This window comes from Eumetopias jubatus, unplaced genomic scaffold (genome assembly GCF_037043125.1).
Source record: "Eumetopias jubatus isolate StellerSeaLion01/CBP00866 unplaced genomic scaffold, mEumJub1_p1.0 scaffold_5, whole genome shotgun sequence".
In the NCBI taxonomy this organism is placed as follows: domain Eukaryota; kingdom Metazoa; phylum Chordata; class Mammalia; order Carnivora; family Otariidae; genus Eumetopias; species Eumetopias jubatus.
Genome location: NW_028274811.1, coordinates 109,442,977 through 109,465,720, shown reverse-complemented (window position 1 = coordinate 109,465,720; position 22,744 = coordinate 109,442,977). Strand labels below are relative to the sequence as shown.

Below are 22,744 nucleotides of genomic sequence, written 5' to 3'. Positions count from 1 at the left end.
CCTCAGCCCTGCCTCTAACTAGCTATGCAAGCTTGGCAAGTAACTTAATCTCTCCAATCCCCCCTTCTCCACCTGTAGTGAACCTGTAAATGGAATGATAAGGGTTCCTACTTTACAGGGTTGCTGTGAATATCACATGACATGTGGCAGATGTGTAGCCTGGCACATAGTAAATACTCAAAACTAACTCTCATTATATTATAGGCATGATTCATGCCCCCTAAGGGGCTGAAAATCCAGTGGGAGGGGCTAAGTTAAAATACCAGTTAAAAGCAGTGAGTGATAAGTAACACAGATATTCAGGGAGTCCACATGGGTATGGGAGGGCATTGTGGGGAAGATGGGAAATGAACAGGGTCTGAAAACATCAGAATGGTAAGGACCATCCATTCATTCTTTCACCAAGTTATGGAGAACTTACTTCTGTTAGAGACCATACCAAGTATTGGAGTGAACAAGATACATTATAATAATGGGCCAAATGATAAACAAATAAATATATGGTATATTTAAGTAGTAATAAACACTGCAAAGAAAAATGAAGCAGAGTAAGAGAAACAATAATCATGGCCGTAGGTGGGATAAAGTAAGTAAGAAACTTTCAAACAGAAGCCTGTATGAAACAAGAGAGGAAGCAATGTGCAGTTCTGTGGGAGGAGTTTCCCGGGCAGAAAGAGCAAGTGCAAAGGTCCTGAGTCAAACGGTGTTTAGTGCATCCACAGAACGATGAGATGGCGAATGTGACTGGAGTAGACTGAACAAGGGAAGAAGAGTAGAGCAAATGGGGTTGAAGAGGCAGCCAGCAGCCAGAGTTTGGATTTTATTCTAAGAATGATGTGAAGCTTCTGGATATATAGGAGCTGGGGAGTGACAAAATCTGACTTCTGTTTTTTAAAGTTTCACTCTGGCTGCTGTACAGAAAACACATTATGTTGCCATGGTGGTTAGCAGGGTGGGGGAGGTAGAGAAGGAGTGGAAATGAGGTGTTGGTAAAGATTGCTGTGATCAGATGCGAGGTGAGGGGGGACGAATGGAGAGTTGGTGGGAAGTGGTAGATTCTGCTTGTTTTCCGAAAGCCCAGCCCATGAAGTTTGCTGATGGGTTCGGATGTGGAGTCCTCAGCTTGATGAGCCGGCGAGCGCAGGTGTCCTTGAGGGAGATGGAAGGAATGAGGGGAGGAGCAGGCTGGGGGGCTTTAGAATCAGCAGTTTGTGTGTCCCTGAGAGACAGATGTTGTAGGGTGTGGGGAAGTGACACACAGGTAACGGAAGATTGGCCAACTGAACTACAGAAGATTTCAGAAGTAGCCTGGAACCGTGGGGAAGGCCGCCAGGGCCAGGATGCATCTGAACTCCAACCACTGGGCAAGAACGATGACGTTGCCCATTCCCTGCCCGTAACAGTCGGCATAGTCCTCACTGTGTGTTTGGAGATTTGCCAGGCCCTTTGCATACAGCGTGCCATTAACCCTCACACTAGCCTCAGGAAGTAGTCCCTCTTACAACCCCCATTTCATAGACAAGCCACCGAGACAAAGGGGTGGCGTGGCTCATCCAAAATGATGCATCCAGTGAGGATGCTCTGAGAGTCTGGCTGTCTTGTCTGTAGACCAGAGCCTCTCGGGAGAGCCGTGGGATAGTCCTGCACCTTGGATAGCTGTCCTGGCGTGCATTGCCCGGGGCCACCTTTCTGCAGGTACTGCTGGTCTGGAGGAATAGTCAGGGCCTCCGATTTCTACCAGTAACGATGGTGCTGCGTGGGAGCTTCCCCCTTGGAATAGACCTTTTTTTTTTTCTTTTTTTTTCTTCAGGCATTGATCCTGCCCCAGGGTGTTTTCCAGAACTTGAACTGCTCCCTAATTACCTAGTAATACTGAGGGCTTATGAAAATGCTGTCATTTGTTTGAGAAGGGGAGGGAAGACGGAAAGAAGAAAAAAAAAAAAAAAAGAAAGAAAGAAAATGCTCTGAAACCTGGCAGAACTCCAGGCCGGGTAATTACATTCTTCGGGGTGGTGTTCTCACCACACACAGTCTGTGGAGTATTTTGGGAGCTTTCTGTAGGAATTGTGCTAAAAACATGAAAAATATTATCATTATTATTTTTCTTCTACATCTTTTAAAACGGGGCCTTTATAAAGCCGCGGAGGCAGCCTCTCTCTGACTGCGTTTTTGCCAATTTGTTAGCTGTCAGCGATCTGTTCTCAGATCATAAATTTGATGGCTTCCCCCCCCCTTCCTTGAATTGTTTCACACTAGAAGCCTAAAATCTTCAAGCCAGAAGAGACCTTGGTAAAGGCCCCACATTTTACAGATTGAGATGCAAGCCCAGGGGAGGGGAAGGAACCTGCCGATCTCCACTGCAGGCCGAGAGCACAGGTCCTCCCAGACCCATCCCTTGTCCTTGTTCTTTCTCACTGGGTCCCTGCCCTCAAAGGGACTCACCGTGTCAGAGCCAGAACAGTCTATAGCCATGACCTAATCTAGTCTTGTCATTTTACAGGTGGGGGAACAGAGGCCTAGAGATGAAATGGACTTGTCCCCCAAGTTGATGTTGCGTGGGTGGTTGGACCCTTGAGTCTACCTTCCATTGACCGAGAACTGGCACTCTGGGGCCCGTGGGCCAGCTCAAGCTCAGAGACACTTTCCTCTGCCCCCACCCTTTTTGTGCCCCTTGCAGGGAAGGTACACTTAATACTTTTAAAAAATCCTTATTTCTGCTTTCTCTTAAAAAACAACAACAACAACAAAAAACTATTTGGCCACATCGGGCCGATGGTTCCTTACAAGAATTGGCTGGCACTGAGGCCTTGCAACTACCTTTTGAAAGGTTACGCACCTTCTAGTTCACTTTGTGCTCATTGTTCTCTCCCCCACGTGGCTGATTTCATTCATTTTCTTCCTTGGCCCAAAGAGGCATTTGTATTTGAAATCCCTGCCCAACACCACACTCTTTGATTTGTGGTGTAAAACCAAAGCCAAAAAAATAAATCTTAGGCTATTTTGGCTATATGGTAATGAAACTTAAAGAATGCCAAAGAGGGACACCTGGGTGGCTCAGTGAGTTAAGCCCCTGCCTTCTATTCATGTCATGATCTCAGGGTCCTGGGATCAAGCCCTGCATTGGGCTCCTTGCTTGGTGGGGAACCTGCTTGCCCTCTGCCTGCCGCTCCCCCTGCTTGTGCTCACTTTCTCTGACAAATAAATAAATAAGATCTAAAAAAAAAACAAAGAATGCCAAAGATATGAACCACGATAGGTCAAATTGATCTTAGGGGTAGATGCCATGCCATCTCTGGGGCTCAGTTTGAGCAGCATTACAAGGCCTGTCAACAGCCTGGAGTCCCTCCAGTAGATACACATCCATGTGGACTTGGAGGAACACTCATTTTCAGGTGTACTATTTTAAATGTGAAAAGTCTTGAAAGAATATGAATCTAGTCTTTTTCCAAAGTAATATGATGAAGGGAAAAACTAGGATCGGGGGCGTGGTGTCTAGTCCCAGGCGTGCCAGTTGCTGTGTCCCCTAAGAAAGGTGTTTCAATCTCAGCACTGTTGATATTTTGGGCCAGATAGTTCTTTATTGTGGGGGGCTGTCCTATACATTGCAGGATGTTTAGCAGTATCCCTGGCCTCTACTCACAAGATGCCAGCCGCACCTGCCCAGTCATGAGAACCAAACATGTCTCCAGACATTGCCAAGTATCCTCTGGGGGAGAAAATCACTGCCAGTTGCGAACCACTATCTTAAGCTGACCAGCTAGGCACTCTGAGTCTTACTTCATCTGTAAAAGTAGGTTCTAATTCCTGTCCTTGTGGTTTTGGTGTGTGTGGGCGGGGGGGAATGAAATGAGATGATGGATGTATAAGTATGGAAATCCCAGTGTGTGACATATTGGTCCTGGGTTTGGTTGCCATCAATCACAACAGACTATGGACAGTCAAGCCTTCCAAGCTTGATATTGGGGATGGCAAATAGGCTTCAGAACTAATGGGGGAGACAGCATGATGTACTAATGACGGATGACATCAGAATAGGCTATTAAGGCAAGGTATGGTAGGTCAGCCCAGCCTTTGAGGCTAAGGAAATGAGGAAATCCCTTCCCACTCATGGCCAGTCTTTTCTTTCTTATGTACACTCCTGGTCATGTAAATATTGTCTTAAAAATGTCCCATCACTCCCCATTGCCTGCGAGAAATTCAGTGGCCTCCAACTCCTGACCATGACTGCTAGGTTTCACGTTCCCCACTCTCTCTTCCCAGTCTGCACACAGGTGCCAGGCTCCCAGAGTATACGGTGTCCTCTCCTGCCTCCAGCCCTTGCAGGTGCTCTTCCTTTGGATCATGTGTCTTCCCTCCGCCTTCACTTTCTGCCTTTTGAAGCCTTGCTGGCTCCCCATGGTTGCTTCCTTCTTTGCTCCCCCAGAGTTGTGTTTACATCTCTATCAAGCACGAGTCATGGTCTGCTTTGGATGACAGATGGCAGGATTCATCTATCTTCCTCCTCTACTATATTCACCTGCCTGGAGGCGGAAACTGTGTCATATTCCTTTCTATATCCCCCAGCCCGTGACATCCTATGGGATACAGAGTAGGTTCTCCACCCATATTTGAAGAGAATTTCCAAGATAAATAGTTGAACCTAAACATAATTTGACCTAGATGCTCAAGTTTGAAATATGTAAGCTCCATGTTTATTTTTTTAATCTTTTTTTTTAAAGATTTTTTATTTATTTGACAGAGAGAGAGACAGCGAGAGAGGGAACACAAGGAGGGGGAAGTGGGAGAGGGAGAAGCAGGCTTCCAGCCGAGCAGAGAGCCCGATGCGGGGCTTGATCCCAGGACCCTGAGATCATGACCTGAGCCAAAGGCAGATGCTTAACGACTGAGCCACCCGGGCGCCCCAGCTCCGTGTTTATTTAGTCATTGAACAACTATGTATTTAATAGGCCAAGGGGAGCCATTGACCATATTTGAGCAAAGCAATGTCATAGTTAGAGCTATATTTTAGGAAAACCTATCTGACTATAGGATTTCTAATGATCATAGAAAATGCATGGTTTTGACTCCTTAAAGCACCCTTCCCCCAAAGTAAGCAAAACAAATCTTAACTATTACAGATAGGCATTGAGGTTTTGCTAATTAATCCTTGTAAGGGACTTTGAGATCTTCCTCTGAAAGGTGACAGAGAAGTGTGAAGCTTTCAGTGACAGCCTAATTATTATTATTACCAGGCACAAAGTTCGGGGAACTTAAAAGATCCCCAGGTACCATTCAGAATAGCAAGAGACAAAAATATGCAAATGGAGAAATTATATTATAAGAAGGAATCCTGGCATTACAGACTCCTAATGTTGTCAGGGACCTTAGAGGTCTTTCGTGATCTGTTCTTTCACCTCAAGCTGATGCTTACACACTCCCTCTAGAATGTTCTTGCTCAATACTTTCTGCCATTAGAGTCTGAGGGTTAAGAGCTTGGGCCTCAGGGTAGAGTTTCCTGTGTTCAAATCCTCATTCTCTTCCTTGTTAGTAGTGGCAACTTGGGGAAATTACTAGGTCTCAGTTTCTTTATCTGTAAAATGGGGGTGAGTTTATCTCCTACAGGCATCACTGTAAAATTAAGTGATGTGTGCACATTGCCTGGCACATGATAAACGAATAAACACTTGCATTAAAAATCACTTGAGCTAATTAATAGATGTGAAAGTGTGAAGGAAATTAGAAACCATCTGACCTCCAGGTCGTTCCTACTTTTGGAGCTCCGTCAAACATGGTGAGCTACTTCTTGCAAATTCCAGCCCTCGTAGCGTCCTGTGAGTGTGTGTAATTGAGCAATCTTGGTGAAGGAAGCGAGGAGCCTTGGGAAGAAATGGCCTAGTCAAATGCCAAAGCAAAATCAGGTCTGTTCTTTCTAATTATGGACAGGTAGAACTTTCCTTTTCCTGTGTCATCATCTGTTGGGTGGGAGTTCTGACCAGGGTCGTGGGTCAATTGGTAACACCCAGAACATTCAAGTTCATAGGATGGACCATATGTTGGTCCTGAGGGTCCAGACTCCATCTTAGTACGTCTGTATTTTTATGATTTAGTCCACAGAGCCTCCGGTTTTTCATCTGTAAAATAAGGGTGGTGGCTACTTCACAGGGCTGGTGTGAGGAGAGAGTGAGGTCACACTGTAAAGCTGTTTCAGAAACTGCAAAGTGCTCTGTGATGGTTCGTGACTGTCACTTTGCAGCCCACACTATTTCCCTGAACACAGTTGTTCTCTCTACAGGTTATTTCAGTGGAAGCTCCAGTCCAGGAGGGTCTGTGGAGTTCTCGTTTACATTGGACATGACCAGCATCCAGAGATAACTGAAAGAAGCCTGAATCTTCTCACTAGAATCCCTGCAAAATGACTCATGTAATTGCTCTAAGTATCCTTAGCCTTTGTTGTACACCCACACGATTCTGATGCTATAGACTCCAGTGGCATGCAGGGGAAGTGGGAAGGGGGCCCGTTTTAAATGCCTAGGATTCAGAAGGGACCACCAAGTCCCACTTGTAAAAGCAGGCAGGGACTGCCAAATGTCCAAGCCAAGGCACCTGCCAATCACTCCAGACCCTCTGGTTTGCCTTTCTGTCGTTCCTCCCATTAGGGAGGAAAAGGTTTATTTTCCTTTAAAGCTCCTAGGAGGGATTTCTAGGGTCTTCCCCCTTAGGAATTAGTTGTAGGAATAATTGGGCCAGTGGAGTGCAGGAGATATATCCAGCACAGCCCGTGCGCTCCTAGAAAAAGTGACCTAGATCAAGCAGCGGGTGGATGGAGGACTATTGTGGGGACCCCCTGCCACCTACTGACTTACAGCTGAACCCACATTTCCAGTAGCATCTGTGGGGCCGGGAGCTGGGGGAGGGGGCAGAGAGAACTGGGGGAGGCGGGGGAGGGTGATGGGGACCGGGCTGTTCCTTTCAGGACCAGGCTCCCTGTGTCATCCCCCCCCAGCCTCCTCCACTCCCCATCTGCACACACAAGAGAGGCGAAGGTGAGGACTGGGAGACGGGGTGGTAGGGAGAGGAGGTCAGCCATGTACTTGAGCTGGCTCAGTTGGGTATTAGCGCCACCCGAGTTTGCAGCCTGTGTGAGTGTGAGGGGGAGAGCAAGAGCAAGGGAGGGAGAGAGAGGCAGGCTGCGAGAGGAGAGAGGAGAGGGGGAGCAAGCGCTCCGCCAGCATGAGGACAGGCTTCTCTTTTCCGTGCTCAGTTAATCTGGCTGTCAGTTGGTGTTAACGCTGCCGTTTAAGTGCTCGGATTCCAAGGGAAACAGACAAACCTCCCAGAAGGAAAGAAGGAAGCAAGCAAGGAAGGCAGGAACTGCAGGAGGAAAAGAACAGGCAGAACAGAGAGAGGAATCAAGGGAAGGGGGGGGAAATACCAAATCTATGACTGGACCTGGGCTTCTTTTTCGCCAATGCAAAAAGGAATATGCAGCACATTTTTGCCTTCTTCTGCACCGGTTTCCTAGGCGCGGTAGTAGGTGCCAATTTCCCCAACAATATCCAGATCGGTGAGTGAGAGGGGCAGCCTGGGGAGGGACTTTCTGGGTCTGGCAAGGGTTTTTTTTTGGGGGGGGGGTGTTGTCTGTGTCCCCCAACCCCCCCTCCCCCTGCTAGGGACTGTGCTTGGATAGAAAGCTAGGTGATGATGGAAGGCAGACTTGGACCGCCAGCAGGGGAGGGGGCTTCTCTTGATCAGATGAGGGGCAGAGGGAAGTGTGCACACACATACACATACAAACACAGCTCCACACACACCACTCACACTCTAGGCATGAGCATGTGAAATGGAGGAACCACTGCTTTGAAAGAAAGAAAATTCAGGCTGTAGCGAGGAGGAGGAAAGAGGTGGTGGGTGTCTAAAGGAGTTCACTCCATTGCTTGATAGATGGTGTCTGATTTTATTTATTTATATATATATATATATATATATATATATATATATACATGTGTGGTGTATTTCTGTGTGTGGTTAGGTATTAAATATGCACATATGTATTTAACTGACTGAGGGGATGATTTCTTGGCTGGGGGAGGGAAAAGAGACCCTCTGAAAGAAGGAGTGTAGGGTGCTGGGTTTATTGCAGCCCCTGAAATAATGCCAGGAGGCCCCCAGTCCAAGTCAAGGGGGGCTCTCATTCCTGCCCTGGACAGCCCCAGCTGCCTTCTGTCTGCTGTCTGCCATGCTGGGCTGGTGGTCCCCAATCCCCCGATCCTGGAACTTCGTAGTCTGCCTAGCTTCCTTTCCTTGCCCCCTCCTCTTAGATGTTCCATCCACAGACATTGTCTACCTTTTACACATACAAACACACACGGACACGTTTCCCTTCCCTCCCCTTAGCTGTCCTCATCACTAGGCTCTATCCTCTCAACTTAAAGGCAGGTTTCAACATGCTTTTTGTTCCCCATTTCCCCCTCCTGGTTGTCATGCTTCTGAAAGGACCCCTCACCCTCCCTGTGTTTGTGGGGCAGCTGATAGATACTGCTCCTCCTCATAATAATGGGTGAAAGCAAAACAATAGGAGCAATAACACCAGTAACAATGCCTGTCCACAAGGGCTCGGGGCTTCAGGGTGACCAGCGTTCCAGTGCTGTGTGTGTCCCGGAATGGAGCTAGCTGCTTTGCTCGGAGGCATCTTGGATGGTTTGGGTTCTGTTTTCTCTCCCTCGTAGGGACATAGCTCCACTGGGGAAAGTTCCTGTTACTGGTAGTTTGTGTTCTTTGTGTGAGTGTGTGTTTGTGGGGGGATATGGTACAGGTCCTGTTTTGCTGGGCACACATGTGCTGCAGTACCAGGCTCTTTCTGCCTCTCCAGCACGCTGGCTCCCAGGGTGGTTGGAACAGCCGTGGAGTAACTTGCTTTGTTTCCTGACACCTGTTAAACTATATTCCGAAGTGTGTCTGTGTATATGTGTTAGTGCCTTACACGCAAAACAAAACTTCCTGCCTCGCGAGACACTTCCTTTGCAGCCCCATCTGTAGCCGCCTACCTCCCCACCCCCACCCCTCTCTTTCATTCATTAGGGAGGAGGCAGGGGACAGGGAAGTGTTTGGGGTGTGGTCACCTGGGGGTTGGGGAGGGAGGGTGGAGCATCAGAATCCAGCAGGAGTTTTTTGTTTTTACTCTTTAAAATGGAGGCATATGAACATGTGTAAATCACTTTCTCTTCTGTGTAGCATTGTTTATGTTGCTACTGATGCATTGCCCATACTCTGCTGATTGGAAATGCTTGTCTTGAGATATGTGGACTTGCTTTCTCCAAGTGTATTTGTGTATAGCACTATGGGTATAAATGCGTGGAGGTAGTTTGTGTTTTGTGTACGTGTATATGATATGTTCGCCCATGTATCTCTGCAGATTTTTCATCATATTTAGCCCCAACTTATTTGTTCAACTGGGAGAACCATTATTTGTTTTCAAATAAAAGGTCGAAACATTAAATTCCAGAACAAATGCTGAAAATATCACTGCCATCAGGTAGTACTTGATTCTACTTGTACAATAGCTAATAAAAGCTTTACAGTCCATTTATTGGTTCTTAAAAACAAACACATACCCACTGTATAAGAAGTTATAAGTACATTACGTTGGGACTGTGATTCCTGTTGAATCTGAAATAAACTTCTGTGTAAACATTCATTATAGTTCAGTCTCTAGAAATAGCTGATTCTAATCCATAGGAATGGAATTGAATTCATTTTACATGTCCACAGTAAATACAAAGGTAAGCCATGTACTTTTGCTTGTTGGGACTAGAGCCCCAACAGGCACCTTTGTTATGCTTTTCACTAGAATAGAATGTTCATACCCTCTTGACATTCTTAAACCCCTACATCCTTGAAGTCCAGGGTTCTACCATGCAAATATACACCAGGGCAATCTCTTATGTAACAAGCCATTCCCAAGTAGCTGGGATCATGAGTGTCAAAGAGGAAGCAGAATGTTTGTAAAAATCCAGGGTTTTCAGAAGAAATGAGTAATATACCTCAGAGGTGATAGAATAGTTAAATTGCATTCAGGTCTTGCCAGGTCAAAGACCAAAAATGTCAAAGCAAAGGGTGACAGTGCTGAAGAAGCCCACAGGGTCCCAGTGCTAGACTTTCCCCTGCAACATTTGTTCCTACTACTTCCGGTAAGGCTCTCTAGTGAGGAATGGGTCCAATACAGGAAAAATTAGACACAACGAGGGTTTATGTGCACACAAGAGCCTAGGCCACCTGGATGGTTACAGGAAGGAGGAGGAAGAGAAATGCTGCTCTCCTGTTTTCTCTGACCTGATCTGGGTTGAGGAATGAACAGCCAAATGTTTGGGCAGAGTGGTAGAGGCCCTTGTCACATAAAAGCTCATCTGTGGAAGTTTAAGCCTCCATGTCCACTTGAGTCTGTTTGAACTCCCCTCCCCACCACTGAAGGCTAAAACTAGTGGGTTTGGCATGGAGAGACGAAAAGGGCCCATTTGGGGTGGGCTGTTGGGGGATTAAACCTGCCTCTAACTCAGACACCATGTTGCATTTTCTTTCCCGTAGGGGGATTATTTCCAAACCAGCAGTCACAGGAACATGCCGCTTTTAGATTTGCTTTGTCACAACTCACAGAGCCCCCAAAGCTGCTCCCCCAGATTGATATTGTGAACATCAGTGACAGCTTTGAGATGACCTATAGATGTAAGTAATTGCTGCTATTCCTGACATTTCTTTCTGCGATCGACCAATGAAAGGAGGGCCTGTGAGTGGGTGGTAGTGTCGCAAAAACCACTTGAGTTGTCGTTCGTCTTCATCAGATAAAGCCCTCCAAGAAAAATTTCCAGGGCCTTTTGAGTGATTCTATCAGTTGGTATTTTACATCCTGGAATGCTTTAGAAAATGGGTCTGCTTTTTCACTGTCAGCTAACTTTAAATGCCAGTATGATGGGCGCTTGGGTTGACTGCCTCTTCCCTACCTTGGCAAAGGTTTTCTTCTTCAGCTGAGAGAGTTTCACACATGAGAAACTTCTGAGAGATACAGAATTAAAGTTTCTGACTTGGGAAATGTGATTTAAAATGCTTACGCCTTTCCTGTGCACAAGTTAAAAGGAGAAAGTACACCTGTATTTGATTAGAAAGGGTATGTGACAAGTTGTCTATCTGGTTCCCCACTTTGGGAAATGGCCCGTAACTATTGTAAAGTTGGTGCCTTGATTATTTCCAAAATGCTTTGAAGTGATTGATTGCTTAAGACATAGTTTGTTGGACAGCCTTTGAGAGGTGACCTCAAGAAGGAAAAGGAAGAGAGAAGTCTCTGACATATGAATTGAATACATAAGAAAATATGGGCAACAAACACCGTTTTGCGTTTTTCTGACAACTAGGACTGAAAAGGAAATCTGTGTGGTTGCATGATTGCTATTTGATGACAGATGGAAGCATAAAAATTAATCAGTAGAGACATTTTCCCTTCAGGGATTGAGCTCAAGTGGGGAATTTATGGCATGGAGGTGTGAGCTGAATGGGCAAGAACAATTGGAGACCCCCAACTGGATTAAATTTGCACCATAGGCTTTGTGTGCCCCTGTGGACTTGGTGACTTCTACTGAGCTTTGCATAGTCAAAGACATAGATCACATTTCCTTCATCTCTTTCCCACATTCCCTCATGGTGGGCTCTCAGTGGTTTGAACTGAATGTGCATGATGCACTGAAAGCTCATTATGCATTGAAAGCTCATACTGAGAATTTGGAATTCTCCCTATCCCTAAGACCACTCATAAGAGAAGATAATGTTCATACAAATTCCAAGAATTACAATTATACCAGATTCCACTTATTGAGGATTTACTGTGTGTTGAGAACTAGGACAAGTATTTTATAGACAATTACATTAGCATTTATTATCACTTATTGAGCATCACAAAGGCCCCTGCAACGCACTAATTTTCACGTGTTAGCTGATTTAATCCTCACAGGCACCTTAAGGGGGGGGCACTATGAGTGGAGGAAACTGAGGAAACTTCTGTTTAGGAAACTGAGGCTGCACCAAGTTATATAACTTGCCCAGGGTTGCCCAAGAAGTAAATGGTGGTCCTGTGACCCCACGGTCCATGTTCCTGGCACTGTGATAGATATACTGTTTCTTATAGTAGCCTGATCAATTCTGCTTAGATTACCCAAGAAGAAAAAGGGAGTTTTCAGAGACTTTTAAGGCAGTGGCTTGATAAAGCACCTAAGGAGAAAAGCTTATAGTGCTTCAAATTATAACTGTGATTTTACACAGGAGTGGCCCATTGAATAAATAAAATAGCAATTTTGCATTTTGGTAATGCTGAGGTTGAAAATCTTGTCTACTGTGTTACTCACTATCGTTAAAAAAGAGCTGGAGTTTAATTGTTGAGGTCTGTGTTCTGTGAAACCATCTCCCTGGAAAGCTGAATAATGTTGAATAGGTAACTTCCATTCCTTTTGATATGGCTTAGACTAGGGTCTTTGAAGGGAGGATTTGGGTGTGGGCATCAACATATCTAAAAACCGCCTATGATTATGCATAATATTTTGCATTTATATGCATATGCTAATTTATTTACTGAGGAGCGGCTCCATAGCTTTTGTCATACTCTCAAAGGGGTCCATTACTCAAGAAGGATTACTTGCTTAAGGAATCAGGAAAAATAAATGGCTGGTGTGCGTATTCACTCATACTGCTGAGAATTGTCTACAGCAGAGCTTGGTGGAATGAGATGTTAACTGCTGTCCTAGTGTCAAGATGTTGACTGGCAGGACAAGATAATAAAAGACAAAAAAAAATAGGAAATGTTCTGTGGCAAAAGGTGGTGCTTCTGTATTGTTATCTTAACTACCTAACACTTGATCTGTAATAGGGTTGTTGGCCATTTACTGGGGAGATTGAAATACAATACACAGTGTTACCCATTGTGGTTAGTGAACCTGGAGTGAATGGATCTGGGTTCTTGAACTTGATTCCTGCCATATACCAGTGTACAGGTTTCCGTTAATTTGGCCATTCTTTAAATGTTTCTTCAATGCTATGAACTGAGATGGACCCTGGAAAAACAGAGATGATAAAAGGCCCTTGCTTTCAAGTAGCTTTTGGTCCAGTGGGGAATGTTGCTGTGGGGATTGTCTCAGAAGCAATAATACTATCTTGTGCTTAGATCTTTATCGTTTTCTCTTTAGCTCCAAGATCAGAGCCAGTACTGGACAATTTGGGTGGCAGTGGAAGCATTGTAATTCCCAGCCTGCCTGGGAGATTCTCTGTTAGCTTTTATATGAGGCCAGGAAACCTTTTGGGGCTATGGTCTCTATGGTCCGTTGGCTTAGGAAAACTGTACATCTGTACAGTGAGTACATCTGTATTCATTCCCGATTTGAATTGAGTAAAAAATGTCAAAGACAGTAGACAGGTTTTCGGTGAACTACATTAACTAATCATTATGGAAGACCAAGAAAAGCATCTTACTCAGGTTTAATTTCATGTGCTCTTTTGAAATCTGGACTAGTAGTTACCTTAAATTAACTGCCTCAGTCTTACCTCCAGAAAATAACTAAATATTTGGTTTTCTTTTTTTTTTTTAATTTTATTTATTTATTTAGAGAGAGAGAGTATGCATAGGGGGAGGGGCAGAGGGAGAGAGAATCTCAAGCAGACTCCCCACTGAGCATGGAGCCCTACACACGGCTTGATACCAGGACCCTGAGATCATGACCTGAGCCGAGATCAAGAGTGGACGCCCAACTGAATGAACCACCCAGGCACCTCACTAAATATTTGTTTTTCATAATTTTTGCTGTTATTTGGTTTTTTTCCAGCCCACTTTGCTATTCACTGTCCCTCCACCAGAGGGTAGAGAAGGGAAGGGAGAGGAAGTATAACAGGAGCTATTCCTGCTGGAAGTCTTGGCATCAGGGATTCCAGAGGCAAAGTGATGCTTGTAGGGTAGGGGATGCAGGGAAGATGGAAGAAGAGTACTGCTAACCCCAGCAGCCAAGGTGAGAGTGCCGTATGTCCTTTTCATTCAAGCTTCCTTGCTCTCCTTGTCTGCAGTCAAGGGATAAAATCACTGAATCAGCAAATGCGTTATGTTCTCCTCTGAGCATTCGTCCAAGCCTAGAGGGGCAGGAGTTGAGACTGTCCATAGAGATAGTAGTTACTGACCAGCTATCCAGCCTATCTTGGTGCCTTTGTGGTAGGTATAAATAAAAGGACAGATGAGATGCAGATCGGGGTTTCTGTGAGAGGTGTGAGGAGCAGTTACAACTTAATTCTTACCTTTTCATTCATTCATGCTACACATATATGCCGAAGGCCTAACTTAATCCTAGTGCCATACCAGGTTCTAGGAATATAATGGCCAACAAAGAAGACACAGTCTTTTTCCTAGGGAGGGTTACAGTTTAGCCAGAAGGATCTCAATCTTCAGTGCATATAAAATTCACCCAGGGAGCTTATATAAAGCAAGACTCAGGGATGGATTCTGGACTTAATGAGTAAGAATATTCAAGAGCTGGCCCTGTGGGGATTCCGTAGTAGTTGGTATAGGGATCACACTTTGAGAAACGCTTCAATCTAAAAAGCTTTCCATTGCCTTAGCAAGCATGTTTGAGCCCTTAATCAAGCCCAGACATGGTATTAAGCACTAGAAGCACAGACAACAGTTAAGACATCTTCCCTGCCTGTAGGACTTTATCCCTAGTGAGGCTGACAGTCCTGTAAAGAGAAAATTAAAATACAATATTGTGTTGGAACAGCAATTTGTAGGGAGTGTTAAAGATGCCCTAAGGAGTGGGCGTGACTCCTCAGAGGGTGGTGGTAGAATCGAGTCTCCATGATAAACAGAAGCTTTCCAGGAGGATGGGGTAAGGGGGAAGATGGGGGTGAAGCAAGTGTGTTCTGGGCAGAGGGAATGACAGATGCAAAGGAAAAGAAGATAACTTTTCTGTGTTACTCTTTTGCTCTGGCCTCTGTGGCATTCCAGGCTGGGCCTCTCATCTGCAATTGTCAATTGTCCAATACTGCAGAAGGGGTCCCCCAATGGCCATCCATAAGCTAGGTGCAGCGCAATATTTAAGATTCATGGAATTTCACATCAAAATTTGGGTATCTTAGGTCTCTTTGAAAATTTTAAAAGATGTGGCAATATTGGATCTCACATCTCTGTGGCCCCAATTTGGCTTGGATAGAGGTGGGAGTATTCCATCTAGATGGTTTCTTTCCCAACCAGCCCATTTCTCTCATTTTATTTAGCTGCCTGGCTCCTGGAAGCATTGCGTTTTCAAGCCCCAGTTGGTTTGTCCTGCACTGTTGCCTTGATATATGTTTATAGGTCAACTCTACCACCAGAATGTGAAACACTGGCCAGAAAGGTCATGTATATCTATTGTTCAGTGTTGCTGAGAACACCCAGCAAAGGGCTATACCCCTAATACAAATGAACAAATATCTCCAGGAGTCAGGGAATCACACAGCATAAAGATGCTGAGAGCCAGGATGCCTGGGTGGCTCAGCTGGTTAAACCTCCAAGTCTTGGTTTGGGCTCAGGTCATAGTCTCAAGGTCGTGGGATCAAGCCCTGCATTGGGCTCCATGCTCAGCATGGGGTCTGCTGGAGATTCTTTCCCTGTCCATCCCCCCTGCCATCTCCCACTCGTGCTCTGTCTCTCAAATAAATAAATAAAATCTTAAAAAAAAAAAAAAAAACAAGATGCTGAGAGCCTAAACGGCAATCAGGTGGGGGCCAGTTGCCTAATTATAGTGGGTTTCCCTCTGTTATAGACCCACTCCGGAAGCCCGAGGGGGATCTAGCCAGACTTTAGGCATGGATAGCAGACAGGTGGCATCTTAGCTCTTGCCTAAGAGTCCCTCATCATTTTTAGAGTTGCAGACTAATAGTCCAGTGAATTTAAAATGCACAGTGCTTTTTAAAATATGGCATAAAAATCCAGATTTCTGGCTTTTCTAAAAGAAACTTAGGGCATCAGGCAACCCTGGACCTACATTCCTACTAAACTTCTCTTGTCTAGAGCTGAGAAGGGCTGTCCCCCCCTTTTTTCTTTAAGATTTTATTTATTTATTTGACAGAGAGAGACAGCAAGAGAGGGAACACAAGCAGGGGGAGTGGGAAGGGAGAAGCAGGCTTTCTGCCAAGCAGGGAGCCCGATGTGGGACTCGATCCCAGGACCCTGGGATCATGACCTGAGCTAAAGGTGGATGCTTCACCAACTGAGCCACCCAGGCGCCCCCCCCTTTTTTTTAAAGATTTAATTTACTTGAGAGACAGAGAGAGAGACAGCATGAGCAGGGGGAGGGGCAGGGGAAGAGGGAGAAGCAGGCTCCCCTGCTCAGCAGGGAAACCAATGTGGGACTCCATCCCAGGACGCTGAGATCATGATCTGAGCCGAAGTCAGACGCTTAACCGACTGAGCCACCCAGGCGCCCCAGTGCTGTCCTCCTTAAGCATAAGGCATAAACTCTCCAGTTTACCCGTCTTTAGCACTCCCTTTTGTACACATGGCCAGTGTAACAAAATTACGGGGCTTGCCCAGGCACGTAAGCAAGCCAGTCTGCTCACACCCAATTTATATCCTTCAGCACCTGTCATTTCATTATTTCATTCAAATAGTATCTCTTCTTCATTATATAACTAATAGTAGAGGACACAAAAGGTGTATAACTTTTGCTCTCAAAAAATTTGTACATAGTAATGAAGAGAAGACCAGCTGGTGCTGGGTAAACAAAGATCATTTCAGAGACCTACCATGTGACAGATACCTCACATGTGTTGTCTTTTTTTTTTTTTAAAGATTTTATTTATTTATTGGAGAGAGAGAATGAGAGAGAGAGAGAGAGCACGAGAGGGTCAGAGGGAGAAGCAGACTCCCTGCTGAGCAGGGAGCCCGATGCGGGACTCGATTCTGGGACTCCAGGATCATGACCTGAGCCGAAGGCAGTCGCTTAACCAACTGAGCCACCCAGGCACCCTCACATGTGTTGTCTTTGAGTTTTAATAACAATCCTGAAAAATCATTATCCCCATTTTGTAGATGATGCTATGGAGACTGAGCAAGAGTAAGTGTCTTCCCCATATTCTACAGTGGAGAAAGACTGAGCCAATATTTGAAGTCAGCTTTGGGGACTCCCAAAACTCAGTGGGCTTTCCCCCTTCCAAAATGCATTAGTCTAGGGACACAGAAAAGAAAAAGAGCAGTAGAAGAGTCCAACACAGGAAGTGCCCCAATGAAGTTTATGATTCAGGGTTAAGAGCTAAGACTTCTGAGGCAGAGCATGGCTGTGGATAATAAGCAAGACTCCTGGGGAAGTTGAGCAGGCCCTGAAAGGTGCAGCATGTGTTCATGGTTGTGAGGTGGAGAGTTCAGAGGTGGTCTCTTGCATCCACCCTGTGCTCTCGGTTAAATGGCAGATGTCTGTGTTTCTCTGGTGGATGTTACAAATCTGACTGTGGCTTCTCCATCTTCACCCCTGCCTTCACTTTAAGACATGGAGGCATCAGCTTGAGTCTGTTTTTCACTCTGGGTTTTTTTTATAATATTGATAATCATAAGCTTCTTTGTGCTGAGGTTTGTGAACATTGCTTCCTCTGACTAGTTTGAAGACTCTGAAATCAGTGAGATTACTGTTCTCCTCTCAGACACTCAAGATAAATGGTTAAGATTCATTCATTTGTCCATTCCTTCAAAACATTATTATTGCCCTCTGTGGAGCCTATGTACCGTTACTGCCCCCTTGCACACCCTAGCAGACCACAGTCATTGCCTACAGAATTCTTTCCCACTAAATATAGACATGGCCTTAAATTCTTTTTCTCTTTTCTTTCTTTTTCCTCCCTCCCTCTTTCTTCTCTTTTCTTTTTTTTCTTTTCTTCCTTCCTTCCCTCCCTCCCTCCCTCCTTTTCTTTTCTTTTTTCTTTTCCTTTCCTTGCTTTGTTCTTTTTTCTTTCTCATCATAGCATTCCAGGCAGCTACTACAAATTGCTCAGAGTTGAAATTGATGCAAGAGATAAAATCCATTTACCACGACAAGGCATACCACTAGGAATAGAGGAAAATAAAATGCATTAGGCATTGATTCTCCCTTTAAGGGGCTCAGGTTCTTATTAAAGAGGAAATAGGCGTGCACAAAAAACCTGATATAAGGGAGAGGTTCTCTTTCTTTCCTAATATGTCCCCCTCCCCCCCCCCCACACACACACCAAGTTTGAGGCAGTGAAAAGTATGTGAATTGGGATTTAAAGACATGGGTTCAAACTTTGGACTATCACCTGGAAACTCTCCTGTGTGTGACTTTGGAAAAGCATCACCACTCCAACCTTATTTATAAAATAAAGCTCAGATGATTTCTAAAAGTTCCTCTAGGGCTATATTTCTATGGTGAGAGTATATGGAAAACTCAGGGACAAACTGTTTAGAAAAGAAGCTCTTGTATCAGCCACTAGTTCGACTGAGAATCTAAGGAAAGCTCTGAACTTTCCCCCACCGTGTTATACATCCGGGCTACATTTTGTATGCCAGGGCAGGAGCACTAAGCCTCCCATTGGGTCTCAGGTGCATTCATTCAATATTCAACAAGTATTTATGGAGCGCTTACTACTGTGAATGAAAACAGAAGGCAGCCCTGTGCTCATGGAGCTTACCAGCTAATGAGAGATGCAGATTTTAGTCAAATAATTGTACAGATGAGTATATCATTATAGGTTGTGATAAAGATGTGAAAGAAAGATCCATGATTCAATGGAAGCATATTACAAAGGATTCAGCTCTGGGCACAGGGATGAATAGGTGTTTGAGCTGAGAACTGAAGGCTTTTAGTGATGTGGTGCTTGGAACAGGAGGCATATTCTAGAAGCTTCCTGGGCAGAAGCCTGAGAAGAGGGGAAGTGAGGGATGAGGGGAGTGGGGGGCTGGAAAGGATGGCAGGGGCTAGGCCTTGTGGGCCCTGTTACAGGTTTTGATCTTTAGCCCAAGAGCTGTGGGAAGCCCACTGAAGGGTTTTAAGCAGAGAAGTGTCATGTTCAGATTCCTGTTTTCTCACCAGGAATCAGATGCTGAAGAGCACTTTGCCACTTTCATGTTCCCTGAAGACTTTCTGCTTATGTAGCAATGATCTTTGTGCCTTTACTCCTGTTGCCAATTTGGGATGAAGCCTGGCAGATGGGCAGAGGGCTGGGGACAGATGCTGAGGGGATGGGGAAGCTGACAACTGGGTGTAGGGGTAAGTTGTTGTGTGTGCTCCATGGCGTGCTCGTGGGTGTGCTCATGGGGACTGGAGGCTGATCCAGCACAGGGCTGGTAAGCTTGGGCATGCAAGTGAGGACCCAGCTGGAGTCCCCACTTACTTCATCAGCAGGAACCTTGATCTGCAGTCAAACTGGACAACTCAATGCTGTTTCTTCCACTTGCACCTGCAAACTTTTCCTTCCATGTTCCCCTGTTGAAATTCTGTCCTTCTGGTTAGTCCTAGCCCTTGTATCACCTTCTCCAGGAAGCCTTCCTTGCTTTTCCATGTTCACACCCTCCTCCTCTGCCCCTTGGTCCTTTGTACCTTCCCCAGAGCAGCTGTCACACGTAGCGCTGGGGTTTAGTCACCAGGACCCTCGTCTTATCTGACCAACTGGTCTAAGCAACTTGGGAGCAGTGGCTGCATTTCTTTAGCTTTTTATCACAGTGTCCACCACAGAATAGTGTTCAGTGAGGCTAGTTGAATGAATGAATGCATAGCTGTGTATTATGTAACATTGGGGCAGCAGTGAGAATAAGCCCGAATTCCTGCCATTTATGGGGGTTGTGCTTTAATATTACGAGTTCCGAGAGTTCCAGTAGGCTGCATTGTAAATTCCTGTGGAAGGCTATGACAACTAGAAAGTGTTGCTAGAAAGTGATAGTTGTAAGCCCAATCAAAAGCTCAATCTGGGTCCTTCTGGACCGTTGTCAGTAAGGGTCCTAGATAAGGTATAAGACTCCACTTTCTAGATCAAGGATTTCCGGTTCAAGGCCTGGCTGTGCCACTGTGGCCTTGTATGGCTTGGACAAGTCAGTTCTATTTTTCTGAACCTCAGTTTCTTTCAAGTGAAGGAAATAATCCTATCAATGACATGTGGTTATTATGAGAAGGAACAAATGATGGTTGATTTCAAATCAACTTTCCACTCAATGCAATATGATGAGACAGCTACTTTTATTCTCCCTTTTCCCCAGGTGAGAAACCTGAGCTCTCAGAGGGAGTGAGCAGGGGCAGTGGCCTGTGTGTGTCTAGTTCCATCCCTAGACATCTGCAGTCTGGGAGGGCTTTCTTCATTCCACGGACGGCTGTGTCTACTGCTCTTGTGTGGACCCTGTAGTTTCCCTCCCGTGGCAGGGGCCTGCTTCCCTGCTATCAGGGCTTGCTGCTTTAGTCACATAGCCCTCTGTGCTTTCAAGTGGCCTGTGCTGCTCCATGGCACCTGCAGTAAAGGTGTGCAGTGCACTGAAGATCCTGGACAGCTCTTTCCACCCTGATGCTCTTGTGACTTTGGGGTGTCACAGCCTGCTGTCCAAAGAGCACATGGAAGCCCAAGGTCATGGGAGGTCCAGACCGCAGAGGATGCAGGCAACATTGGGGTTAATGAGGCAGCTGGAGGCTAATGAGATTGACACCCAATGGTTAAGACTGTTTGTGTGTGTTCATTATGTAGACTCTTTAGGATGGAAATGAACTTCTTAAGAACAACATTTATTTTGTGTACAAATGTGATATGGGTATTATAGAAAGCCAGGGGGACATAGACACCAAACAAAATAAAATTTGTGTAATTACAATACTAAGGATAAACTTCCCATCTTTCTTCTGAACATATCAACTTAAAAATTAAGAATAGATTGATATTACTGTCTTACAATATGATTTTTTACCCAGTGTTACATATATGTTACTTTGAATATTGCACATTTATTTTTAATATCTTTCTAAAAGTGTATTGTACTATGTACAACTTACATATGTACAATTTATTTAATTTGCTTCCTTTTATTGAATGTCTAGTTTATTTCCAAATATTTTCCCACAAACAATGCTATGATGATCATCCCAATAAAAGTGTAATCATTTGTATATATTATTCTGATTTTTAAGAGTATTATAGACCAGTAGGACAATTTCCAATGAGATTTAATAGAATAGTGTATAAATTGAAATAATTTGTTCACTGTTGGTACTGACTTGCTATATGACCTTGAGAAATCCTTGTGCCCATTTTTGTTTTCAGATTTATAATATGGGCTTATAATACCAGATTCTCAGGGTTATTAGAAGAGGCAAATGTCATTACTCACATGAAGGAGCTTTGAAAACTCAGAAGTGCTAGGGAAATGCAGGATAATATAATTAACTAGGCTTCTTATCTATTAACATAAATGCACCACAAGTACAATGTGACTAATTAATCTTTAGTGTTTTCCTATGAGGGTGGTCATTATCTATGAATGAATCTATTTTGTGGATGGGGAAAATTGAAACCTCAGGAAGGCTAAGTTTACCCAGGGTCCAAATATGCAACATTGCTAAATCTGAAAGCATGTCTTTTCACTTATGATTCAGTCCACAAGCTGGACTAAATATGTGGGCCAATGTCTTCAGCTTAGGACGTTATTGCTTATAGAGAGAAAGGGCAATCCCATTTGGGCAGTGAACAGTCAGGACTCTCTTGGTAGCAAGTGACAGAAACCTAACCAACTGCATAGTTTTGACTTTGTGTACAGGTAGATTCAGGAGCTTGAATAATGTCATGAGGACTGAGATATACCCCCTGAATTTTTAGTCTCAGCATTTCACTAAGTTGGCTTTATTCTCAGACAATACATATCATATGCCAGATCTCAATTGTCAGATCCCAGCACAGCCAGCCTTTACCTGCCCATTTGAAGGTCCAATGGAAAGGGAACTTCTCTTTTTCCCATCCATTCCCATCAGAAAAAAAGTCCTGGGCCTGATGTCACTGAATAAAAATCAGGACTCATACTCATTTCTGAACATGACATGGTGAACAGGATATTGTTATCTTTAGGTTGGTCTAGGTCTAGTCACATGACCATTCTTAGAGTTTGGGGTGGTGAGAAGGACCAGATGGATTGTTAGTTTCGGTCAGCCCCCATGCCGGACTACAAGGACATTGGGAAAGAGTAGTTCTCCAAAGGAAATCAGGATACTATTCCTCAGTAGGAAAATAATAATAATAATAAAAAGAAATACAGATGTTCCTCCATGGTACCTCTCTGCAGAAAGGGAAATTCAGAGAAGCTGGAGCTAGACCAAGTGTCAGTACGCTGAGGCACAAAAGAGCCACCAGTAAGAGAGGACATACAAGGGATTCTGGTGGGTAAGGCAAGGTCAGAAGTCACGGCAGGCAAAAGGTTTGAAATCCAGACAGGTTCATGAGGCGCAAAACTGAGGAGACTTTAATAATCCACACTCAGCCAGGAGTAAACCTGTGTTCATGGAACAATTTTTGGAAGTGTCATCCACCCAAATGGGTGTGGCTGGGGGATCTTTATGGATTACTCTTTGACAGAATGCTGGGGCTCTCAGCCTTAAGGTCTCTGGTGATTTTGAGGCACCCATACTCTCTCCCAGTGACCAAGACATTTCCTGCTCTACGCAGACACTCAAGCTATTGTGCACAAACTCTTAAACAGTCCCGGCAGGAATCTTGGCTGCAAATTTGATGAGCCCACACC

The 22,744-nt window shown here is 44.8% G+C and overlaps 1 protein-coding gene across 3 annotated transcripts in view; it reads left to right on the top strand.

Moving 5' to 3' along the window:
* The first annotated feature begins 7,142 nt into the window (after positions 1–7,142).
* Positions 7,143–22,744, top strand: part of GRIA1 (glutamate ionotropic receptor AMPA type subunit 1) — a 306,924-nt gene continuing 291,322 nt past the window's right edge. For all 3 annotated transcript variants that reach the window (XM_028106558.2, XM_028106561.2, XM_028106560.2), the window contains exons 1-2: positions 7,143–7,543; positions 10,561–10,698. In XM_028106558.2, the coding sequence (XP_027962359.1) occupies positions 7,462–7,543; positions 10,561–10,698 (220 nt within the window). In that variant the 5' untranslated portion in view covers positions 7,143–7,461. The remainder of the gene's footprint in view (positions 7,544–10,560; positions 10,699–22,744) is intronic.